The 9905-nt window shown below is 36.6% G+C and overlaps 5 protein-coding genes across 6 annotated transcripts; all 5 read left to right on the forward strand.

Moving 5' to 3' along the window:
- The first annotated feature begins 132 nt into the window (after positions 1–132).
- Positions 133–2025, forward strand: LOC145899654 (choline/ethanolaminephosphotransferase 1-like). The gene is made up of 3 exons (XM_082988543.1): positions 133–148; positions 620–656; positions 829–2025. Exon 3 carries the CDS (start codon positions 898–900, stop codon positions 2023–2025), a length of 1128 nt encoding a protein of 375 aa, XP_082844669.1. The 5' UTR covers positions 133–148; positions 620–656; positions 829–897.
- Positions 2026–2682: 657 nt separating this feature from the next.
- LOC145899656 (elongin-B-like) lies at positions 2683–5430 on the forward strand. 2 transcript variants are annotated; one of them, XM_082988546.1, is made up of 5 exons: positions 2683–2766; positions 2843–2939; positions 3073–3222; positions 3608–3707; positions 4228–5430. In XM_082988546.1, exons 2-5 carry the CDS (start codon positions 2937–2939, stop codon positions 4317–4319), a joined length of 345 nt encoding a protein of 114 aa, XP_082844672.1. In that variant the 5' UTR covers positions 2683–2766; positions 2843–2936; the 3' UTR covers positions 4320–5430. The 2 variants fall into 2 exon arrangements, with proteins under 2 accessions (XP_082844672.1, XP_082844671.1); XM_082988545.1 differs by lacking the exon at positions 2683–2766 and having other exon boundaries at positions 2815–2939.
- Positions 5345–7026, forward strand: LOC145899655 (elongin-B-like). Its single transcript, XM_082988544.1, has 4 exons — positions 5345–5486; positions 5719–5868; positions 6214–6313; positions 6653–7026. The coding sequence occupies exons 1-4, from the start codon at positions 5475–5477 to the stop codon at positions 6760–6762; spliced, it is 372 nt and encodes a 123-aa protein (XP_082844670.1). The 5' UTR covers positions 5345–5474; the 3' UTR covers positions 6763–7026.
- Positions 7027–7255: 229 nt separating this feature from the next.
- On the forward strand, positions 7256–8173 carry LOC145897479 (uncharacterized). Its single transcript, XM_082985788.1, has 2 exons — positions 7256–7816; positions 8050–8173. Exons 1-2 carry the CDS (start codon positions 7356–7358, stop codon positions 8054–8056), a joined length of 468 nt encoding a protein of 155 aa, XP_082841914.1. The 5' UTR covers positions 7256–7355; the 3' UTR covers positions 8057–8173.
- A 74-nt stretch (positions 8174–8247) lies between these two features.
- On the forward strand, positions 8248–9586 carry LOC145897478 (structure-specific endonuclease subunit slx1-like). The gene is made up of 4 exons (XM_082985787.1): positions 8248–8520; positions 8581–8667; positions 8729–8862; positions 8975–9586. Exons 1-4 carry the CDS (start codon positions 8383–8385, stop codon positions 9498–9500), a joined length of 885 nt encoding a protein of 294 aa, XP_082841913.1. The 5' UTR covers positions 8248–8382; the 3' UTR covers positions 9501–9586.
- The last annotated feature ends 319 nt before the right edge of the window (positions 9587–9905 follow it).

Genomic DNA, 9905 nt, shown 5'->3' on the forward strand with positions numbered 1-9905 from the left:
AATATTTTTTAACAAAGAAATAGTGATTTATAAATTAGATGTCAAAATTAATGGTAATTAATTTTCTTCTTGTCGGCGTTTTGCTTCGGTGTCCACGTGGTGGCAGCATATGCTCCGTCGTTGAGTAAACATCACGGTCCAAGCCAGTGTTGCCAGTTGGGCGCTTTTTACGCCCAATTGGGCGTGTTGTCTTGGGTGTTTGCGCTTTTTTATTGCACCTTGCGCTTTGGGCGCATTTGGGCGTGTTTAAGAAATTTAAAAATTTGATAATTAACTCATTAATTAGGTAACTAAACGCTGTTTCAGCCGTATTTAAAATACTGCAAACTGACCACACAACGAAATATGACGTCATAATCATATTGCAATGACGACTGTGATCAAAATAATGAGTGTTTACAGGTGTTGCGTCCTGCTCACGGTCTTAGTTTACGGTTTAAGTGTTCAACCATAAGCATAAAATGACCGTTGGTGTACGTAACTGATATGTGTCAACTTCATTAACATTGGGCGCATTTGGGCGTGTTGTTTTTCCAGAAATTGGCGCTTTTGGGCGTGTTGTAACAAAAAATTAGGCGCTTTTGGTAAAAAAAATCTGGCAACACTGGTCCAAGCGAAGTGTTGGTGACGAACCCGTTTTACAAGGAAACTCTTTCGTAAGTAGTCTTGTTGGGCTTGGTTACATAATCTGTGTTTTCAGTTTGCAAGTTTGCTTGCCATTACTCATGAGTGATGTTAAATTAGTTAAAATATTGTTTACACGGATAGAGACTCAGTTTGTTGTAGATCGTAAGTTCGGTTTTACAAGATGCGCTTTCTTATTTGCAGAAAAGCTGCATAGTAATTCTGGTAATTCAATAACGTTTGCATTTGCGGGACTGGATACAACCCTCAGTTATGGTGAATCTTATGCAAGCACAGCTGAAACGCCTTGACCAACATAAATACAGTTCAAGTGGAAGCTCTCTGGTTGAGCCAGTATTTCAAGTTTATTGGAGATGGCTGGTTGAATTCTTTCCAAAATGGGTTGCTCCAAATGCCATCACCATTGCCGGTTTGGTAGTAAACATTGTCTCATCTATTCTGCTAATGGTTTACTGTCCATCAGCAACAGAGACAGCCCCACGATGGATATATGTGTTTAATGGTGTTGCATTGTTCATATATCAGTCACTGGATGCTATTGATGGCAAGCAAGCAAGGAGAACAGGTTCATCAACCCCTTTGGGAGAGTTGTTTGATCATGGTTGTGACTCTGTGTCTACTGCTGTTGTTGCATGTGCAATTTGCATCTCTTTAAAGTTAGGCCAACACACTTGGGTAATGTGTTTTGTGTGTTTGTCATCGTATGTTACTTTTTACTTTGGTCACTGGGCGTCCTATGTTACTGGAACCTTGCAGTTTGGATTAATTGATGTAACAGAAGTGCAACTTTCTTCAATGCTCATATTTCTTGTGTCTGGCTTGTACGGACCAGATGTTTGGGCAACGCAAGTTCCAGTGTTAGGATACCCTTTGCATGCAGGCCCAGTCCTGTTTATTGCAGTAGGCACCCTGGCAACATACTTCCGCTTTTCAAGGCTTATTTTGGCTGGTGGCTGTGGTGAAAATGGAGCAACAATTGCAGATACCAGTGTTCTCTCTCCAGGCTTTAACATGGCAGTGGTTGTAGCATTTGCCCTTAGCATTGCATCCCAGTCAAAGTCATTCCTTGTGCAAAGTCATCCTGTCCTTTACTTGTTGTTCATTGGACTTATATCTGCCAAGGTGACGAACCGTTTGGTGGTCGCACACATGACTAGAAGTGAATTAAAATTGTTTGACACATCCTTGATTGGACTTGTCCTCTTGTTTCTCAACCAGTACTTCGGGTCATATATTAATGAGTATATCCTTCTGCTGGTGTGTTTTGCTCATGCTTGCTTTGACCTCATTCAGTATCTTGCCCAAACTTACACCCAGATTGCTGACCATCTTAACATTTACATTTTCTCATTGCAACCTAGAGCGGCAAAAGAAAAATGACTAGCAGAGTCACAGAACAATGCAAGTGTTTGATTTTACATGAAGGTGTTCTTAAGTACTAACTATGTGTTTTTCTTGTGTGAAACGTTTGTGTATTTTGGGGGTTATTTTACTGACATAACATGTAGTTAACAGAAAACAGGTAATCATGCTCAATTTTTCTGTGTACATCATTGAAGATTTTAAACTGGCCTTGGTAGAATTTATATTTATTTCTTATACTATGATCATATGTTGTGCTGCACTAATAAAGTCATCTTATTTTGACCATAAACTAAGATAAATATGTAATACTCTACTATATCTATAAAAACTTACTGTTTTTTATGTGTCGTATCTTTCAATTTGCCCAATGTTCAAAGAAACTGGTGGAACATGTTGTGTACGCAGAGTTTTACTTCCTGTCACTACATTATTCCAACACATTTCCATATTTTGATGACATGAGTGAAGTCTTACACAGCATGTTACACCCAAAAAATATAGAGTATGTTATTTTTTGCCTCATGTGCACTATTGCAATAGTACATACATCTGCCGATTGCTGGGCCTGTAGCATCTACGCTAACAAAACTAAATATTTGTTTGTTTTGAATGACTTTGCTTCACATTTTATTTTTTGCCTTTTGATTTTACCGCTTGGATTTGTGTTATTGTAGGAGTTTTACCAGTTGCATATCCATAATTTCCAGTTTGGTCTACTTGCTTTATGGAAAATGCCCTGAGATTTGTGTGATATAAGTAAGCTAGCAATTTGTTATGCAAATCAATTTGTGCATGTCAGTGACTCGTGTGTGCGTTTTTATTCTTATTCCAGGTTGGTTAGGTACAAAATGTTGACTTAAACACACAATAAAATATACCACATACAACTGCCTTACTTATCTGTCTGCGATAGAAACTATTTCACTATGGTAAGTGCAACAGTTAGAGCTGCTTTACATTGTGTTACTTCTAACAAGGGTTTTAGATTTCTTATGCAATGTTTTTGCTTCTTTCTGTTGGGGCATTTTTTGTTTCAACATAATTTTTTTTTTGTTCGTTTAGGAACTGTTTGTTCAAGTTCGCCGCCACAAAACAACCATGTTTCTTGATGCCAAAGGTTCAACCACAATTTTTAAACTGAAACAAATGATTGAAGGAATTTTGAAAATACCCCCTGAGAATCAAGTGTTGTTTGATTCTACAAACAATCAGGTATTGTCTAGCTACTCCTAAAATTGTGCTTGGGTTTGTCTAATCCTAGTTAATGTAACAATGCAAAACATAAGGAAATTTTGAGAAGAAAAAATACATTCATGGTCGCGCTGCTGTTGCCACCAGTTATAATGCAATTTACAAAAAAAATGATTTTCTGTCGGAAAAGTTAGATGATATTTAAACAATGTTTCATCTGTCATGTGCTGTGACCTCTACATAGCTTTTTGTTAAAAATTGCTTTTTCAGGTCAGTTTTGTTAAAAACTGCTTTAGTAGAGACAAGTGGTTCACAAGAAATATGTCATAATGTGATAGTTTTTGCCATCGGCTGTGTGACGGATCGGTGTCTTACAAAGGGCTCATACATCACATTACTTTTTCAGAAATTAAACGATGACAAAACCTTGACTGATTGTGGCTTTACGCAGCAAAATGCAAAAGCTCAGGACCCTGCACAACTCAACCTAGCTGTTATTGTTGACGGTATGGTTTGTTTTTATTTCAAATTAGGTTGTGTATTAGATGCTTTGTGAGAAGCGGATTTGATGAGTCATACAATAACACAGCATTTAAGGTTTACTACATAGTTAAAAGGATGGCAACGCCATTGTCTGAATGGTTTGTAAGAAAAACTGGTAATTACTTCACACAAAAAGCTTTAACCCAGAATAACTTTTCATTTTGTATTTGGCAAAAGTTTTTGCCTTGTTAGTAGAAATATTTGTTACTCCGAAACTACATGGAAACAATTCATGCTGGCAAAATGCTGACATATGCCTGACCTAATTATATAGAGAGTAACAGTAAACAGAGTTCAAAGTCCACTGTGTAACATGTGGCACCTGCTCTAGGCCACAGGGAATCAATTAACTTGATGGGGGAAAGTTGAGTTGGTTTAAAAGATTGGTCACATAGGATAATAATTATTATAAATAAATAAAACCCCAAATTATAATTGAGTTTGATCTACTAGCTATGTTTGCCTCATATCTCTGCATAATAGGTGCCCTTGAGCAAGTTCAAATTGACGACTACTCAACACCTCCTGAGTTGCCAGATGTAATGAAACCTCACGATGGCGCTTCTGCATCCTAAGCTTTCATTTAGTTATTGAAATCTGCCTAGGTTGCACTAGTGTAACTATTGTAACAGTATTTGTCAGTAATTGTGCTGTTCTTTTTCATCAAGTTGACTATTTAAAAAAATTCCTTCTCAAAATGTTTTTGTCTGTTATTCTTGTTACTTGGACACAATTGTTGGTGAAAACATAATTTAACTTCACCTGTTACCACCAATGCATGGAAAAGTTATAGAAACTTTGTTATGTAACAGCTGCAATATCAGTAGAAATTTAAAATCACCCATGTTTGACTTTATGATAAATATGAAACAACATTTTTGATTTGCCATGTGGGACTTGTTGGTTGCCATACTGCTCATGCCAAATGTTAGTACTTTTAGTTGCTCACTATTTAGCACAACATGCTGCCATACCATAGCCTCACACTACTGAATGCATTGTCTTCCTGTGCCTATAGTTCATGCTGTTTTTGTAACACCAAAAGTACTTTTTTTTCAAGTGGAGCAACGATTTGTTTTGTTTGGCTGGCAATCAACTTTGTGGGAAAAAGTTGTTTCATATATATATATTTAATTCTTAGTTTGTTACCACCACCTTTTATCACATTGTTTTTGTTGAAATTCAACAACATATGACCATCAGTGTTGTAGCGTGTAGATACATTTCCTTGTACACAACCAATATTTTCTTCCAAAAGATCTCATTATGTACAAACTTAATACTGCTCTTTCTTTGACCACTTACACAGGATGATCAAGCCATTGTTCCTTGTATACTCCCTAAATTGATAAAAACATGTTGTCTTTTCAATCTGTGTATGCCTGTATATAAATGCCTGCTGCCATGAATATAATCATGTAAAAATGTTGTTCAAAAAGTTCTACTCGATCATCTCAAAAACATTGCACATATTATTGCTGCCTTTCTTTCCTGTTATTTCAAAACAGACTTGTGTCAGCGGAAACTTTCATGTTGTTGCCATCTTCGAGAGTGTAGTGTTATTTGAAAATTTTGTTTTTTGTTTCTTCTCGACAAGTATTCAGAACTAGACAATGTGAACTGTTGTGTGTGGTTAAGCTGATACATTGCTGCTTTTCCATTTCATGTGCTTCTTTTTTCTTACAGGTATAGGAAAGATAGGGTATTTATTTGTGTGTTTGGGAATTTAAATGGAAACAATGGTAAGGAACCTTGTGTTTGTGATATTTTTGTGCTCACAATATATTTATACTACCTAATTTTTGGTTACTGTTTTAAAGAATACTCTACTCAAATTTTTCAAAAAGGATTAATGCTTCTTTGTCTGCTGTAAGAAAAATACCTTATTGGTGTATGTCAAAATAAGTGTAACATTTTTTGCAATTCAAATACTTTGTGGGTAGATTTTTCTCTTACTAAATAATTTATGTGCAGGAAGTTTTTCTGACAATACGAAGACACAAAACTACTATTTTCACGGATGCAAAAGAGACAAACACGGTTTTGGAATTGAAAAAGATCATCCAGGGAATTTTGAAGGTGGCACCGGACAACCAAGTTCTCTATAATGGATCCACTGACGAGGTAGAAGGCAATAGTAGTAATATAGTGTTACTGTTGCTGCCAGGCATTAAAATGTAGGAGAACCAACTTTTAGCAATTTCATTTTAGTTTGTTCTTCCACAGTTTTAGTGTTGTCATTCCAATTTGTAATTAAAAAAAATTTCGACACGATGTTTAGGAAATGTTGTTTTTTAGAAAAATGACATGAATGTTTAAAACAGGAAGTTACCATTTGCCAGTACTTGTTTATGTTTTTCTCAGCATTTGGTGTATATCCACTCACAGACCTAGATATCCACTCACAGACTTTAAGTCTAGATTACTAACTGCATATTTGCTTTTGGTGACACTTTACATTGTACACAGGTTTTGGATGATGTGAAGACATTGTCTGACAGTGGTTTTACACAAGTAACTGCAAAAGCACAATCGCCAGGTTACCTCAAGCTAGCTCTACGTGAAGGACGTAGGTGGCATAAATGCAATCGGTTTTTGTTATGATTTATCCTATTTCTGTTCCCCCATTATGACTCAAGACTACTTGTTATTCTGGATGTGATTTTTATTGATAGTCATCACATTCTGTCTGTTTACAACAATGCTTGCCCACATTTTAGCAAAGGTAAAAAATGTGGCTTTTTCGAAGGGTTTGCAATCAGGCTAACGACAGTTGACAAAATTTTAACTTGTGTCTGAAAATATATCAACAAAGTTCGATGAAAATCCTAGTGTCAAAATAATACAAAATAGGTTATGCTTATGTGGCAAAACCAAAAGTAACAGATTGGAAACTGTGTTTTATTAGCAAATGAACCAGTGGAAGGGATTTCTGTTGAAGATTACTCAAGTCCCCCTGAACTTCCAGATGTTATGAAACCTCATGATGGCGCTGGAACGGGAGACCAGAAAAAATAAACTGTGATATATTTTGTCTTGTGTACTGATATTGTGCTCTTTTCATTTAAAACTTTTATGGTGTGAATTTGCAACATGCTGCAGTTGTCAAAACAGATTTTTGTAGTGAATGAAAGGCCTATTCGTCCCCCAATTTTTACGTCCAAACTCATAAAATTCCCGTTGCTTATACTACTATTGACTTCAATTTGTTAAGTTCACATAATGTTTCACAATCGCAACACTTTGGTGCACGTCCAAATACAGATTACCTTTTTTATAAAATGTGTTGTACGGTATCGTTTGTTTTGATACAGAAGCAAGTTGGTGAATTTGGGGCCCATTTTCAGTATTTCTGTACATTCTGTTGCTGTTTTTTTGGAAAGGAAAGAAATAATTGGCCTCAAATTTGTACTGTAATATGACACATCTTTGTTTTAAGAAAATATTTTTCCTAAAACACACGGGAAAGGATTTTTTACTTTCAACATCAGCAGTGACCAGTCAAGCGTGAAGTGTACAAATCTCGCGTGTTTTCGTTAATCTGAAATGCTTCTGTTTTAATGTTGAGGAGGTAACTTCGTTGTGAAACCGCTTAAGCAAATCAGGTAAAAATGACTTTGTCAACGACCAGTGTATCCTCGACTTCATCAAGTCGCCGAACCACAGCACTTAATCCGGATGAACTGGACCTTTGGGAACTTTGCTATTATGCGGGTTTAACGACAGATCCGAAAGTTTTCCGTATACTTGTGGATTTATTGCGCATGGACGTTCACCCGCACGCTGTATTTGAAGTTCTAAAAAACGTAACTTCAAAGTCGAAGTACAATGCACATGCGGGTAAACAAGTTGAAAAGACTTCACCAGAACAACCTGCGAAGAAAGGCTCTGCGAGTGTTTCTGCCACAAAAACTAGCTCGAAAACTTCCAAGCCCTCAAGTAAATCACAGCTGTCCAATAAAAATCCATCTTCTGGAGAGAAAAGGACATCTAGTTCAGTCAGAAGTGCTGGATCAGCTACCTCAAAAACTAAATCTAAACCAGCATCTGTGAAAAGTGACCCTGGGAAAAAGTAATAGGCTAATTTTCAAATGAATACTTTTGTTTACTTTCATGGTTGACTATGATGCTACATAATTGTAATAAAGTTGCTTCGCAATGAGGCAAAACATATTCATGTAAAAGTATGTTTTTTAACTGTCCAAAGATATTAGGTTTATGTAGAATTGCAACTTTTTTGCTTTGTGGTATTTTTGTAGTGGTAATATTTTGAACACTATGTATCATTTATATTTGTATTTTTAGGTTGTAAAAAGTGCTTAAGCTCCATATTTGCTTTTGTGCATGTTTGACTCAGCATGATTGAAATCACATGCAACGATAGGTTGGGAAAAAAAGTAAGAGTTAAGTGTAATTCAGACGACACGGTCGGCGACCTGAAGAAGCTTATTGCTGCACAAACAGGAACAAAGTACGACAAAATTGTGCTCAAAAAGTGGTACACTATCTTTAAAGACCACATTACTCTTGGTGATTATGAGATACATGATGGAATGAACTTGGAGCTGTACTACCAGTAGATATTCAAACACTTTATACAATTTATGCCCTTCATTTCACATTTTAAACATTTTTGCAATGGTGGTTGCCATTGACAATTTTTTTGGCTGCTATTTGCTTTACTGCAAGAACTGTAAATACAAGGGAAGAACTTATATTGGTTTCACTGTTAATCCAGAGCGTCGCATCAAGCAGCACAATGCTGGGAAACTAAAGGTAAGAAGATCTGGAGTACTGAAAAGCATTTGGACTATAAATTTTTGTATTTTGCTGCAGGGCGGTGCATGGAAAACAAGTGGCAGAGGACCGTGGGACATGGCTCTTATAGTACATGGGTTTCCTTCAGACATTGCTGCATTACGGGTTCGTAAATTTGTGAATAGTTTTGTTTTGTCTTATTGTAAGAATTTCTGTTGTTGTCCAGTTTGAGTGGGCCTGGCAAAATCCAGACAGATCAAGAAGACTTCGACATGTCTCTGGAAAAAAGAAAAAGGAAACCGCTTTTGCCTTCAAAGTACGAGTGATGTCCAACATGTTGTGTCAAACTCCGTGGAAAAAGTATGTGGTGAAGGTTTTGTGAAAAGCTTATATATATTTTTTTTATGGAATAATCAAACTTTGCACATGTTGTACACAAAGTTAGCTTGTATTTATTGGGAATTATTATTAGATTGCCGTTGGTGGTCAGATGGTTAAAGCAGGAATATGCCATGGACTTGGATCCTTTACCACCGACCCATGTACCCATTGCCTATGGACCTGTGACGGCCAAATGCAAAAAGCACAAAATCGATAAGGCCACCAAAGAAACGACGGTCAGCCAAGTAGAAATCCCAACTAAAGAAGACTCATCACAAGAATCTGATAATGACATGTCAGATGAAGAATGTATTCCTCTTATACAACGTCTGGCAAGAATGACAGAACCGCCTTTGTCCAGCAAACCACAACCCAATCAGCCAGTGTCAATTTGCGCCATTTGTAATTCTCCAGTGGTCAACCATGATCAACTCTCTTGCTTAAATACTGAATGCAAGTCTGTTAGTCACCTGGTATGCTTGGCAAAGCACTTTACAGCGAGTTCTCCATGTCATGATCTTATACCTGTTGAAGGTGCTTGTCCAAGTTGCCATGTATCCATGCTGTGGGGAGACCTCATAAGGGAAACACAAGGTTTTCATCAGTACCTTAACTAAATCATGCCAGTCATTTTCTGAATTTATATGTAGATAAAAATAATTACTGGATTTTTGCTGCATGTAATATAGAATGCAATAACACCCTTATGTGTGTTTTTTGGTCAAATACAAAGAAACACTTGACAAGTTTAGTTTAATATCTCGCCAACAAGGCTCAGAGCAAATTCAACAAATGAAATAAAATCAATGAACATTTCTATTCATCATCATCCTCTGCAGCAGCTTTCATCTGCATTATCTTGGGTTCCAAGTACTTGAATCCTTTCTGGAAAGGCACGTTGCAATGATTTAAAAAAACATAGTGACAGTTTTTAATAGTAACAGTCGAATATTTTTTGACCAAAGCTTTACATCAGTAGGCTGTTGTCAATACAAGAACCTTTTCACAGTATTTTTTTTATC

Source organism: Ascidia mentula, chromosome 4 (genome assembly GCF_947561715.1).
Source record: "Ascidia mentula chromosome 4, kaAscMent1.1, whole genome shotgun sequence".
Classification (NCBI taxonomy): Eukaryota; Metazoa; Chordata; class Ascidiacea; order Phlebobranchia; family Ascidiidae; genus Ascidia; species Ascidia mentula.

What these genes read in the sequence shown, in the direction of transcription:
- LOC145899654 (XM_082988543.1), top strand. Translation starts at nt 898, where the DNA reads ATGGTGAATCTTATGCAAGCACAGCTGAAACGCCTTGACCAACATAAA.
- LOC145899656 (XM_082988546.1), top strand. An exon ending in TTGATTCTACAAACAATCAG is followed by an intron (nt 3,223 to 3,607) that starts GTATTGTCTAGC and finishes TTACTTTTTCAG; the next exon opens with AAATTAAACGATGACAAAAC. An exon ending in CCTAGCTGTTATTGTTGACG is followed by an intron (nt 3,708 to 4,227) that starts GTATGGTTTGTT and finishes TCTGCATAATAG; the next exon opens with GTGCCCTTGAGCAAGTTCAA.
- LOC145899655 (XM_082988544.1), top strand. An exon ending in ATAATGGATCCACTGACGAG is followed by an intron (nt 5,869 to 6,213) that starts GTAGAAGGCAAT and finishes CATTGTACACAG; the next exon opens with GTTTTGGATGATGTGAAGAC. An exon ending in GCTAGCTCTACGTGAAGGAC is followed by an intron (nt 6,314 to 6,652) that starts GTAGGTGGCATA and finishes GTGTTTTATTAG; the next exon opens with CAAATGAACCAGTGGAAGGG.
- LOC145897479 (XM_082985788.1), top strand. Translation starts at nt 7,356, where the DNA reads ATGACTTTGTCAACGACCAGTGTATCCTCGACTTCATCAAGTCGCCGA.
- LOC145897478 (XM_082985787.1), top strand. Translation starts at nt 8,383, where the DNA reads ATGGTGGTTGCCATTGACAATTTTTTTGGCTGCTATTTGCTTTACTGC. An exon ending in CAGACATTGCTGCATTACGG is followed by an intron (nt 8,668 to 8,728) that starts GTTCGTAAATTT and finishes GTTGTTGTCCAG; the next exon opens with TTTGAGTGGGCCTGGCAAAA. An exon ending in TGTCAAACTCCGTGGAAAAA is followed by an intron (nt 8,863 to 8,974) that starts GTATGTGGTGAA and finishes AATTATTATTAG; the next exon opens with ATTGCCGTTGGTGGTCAGAT.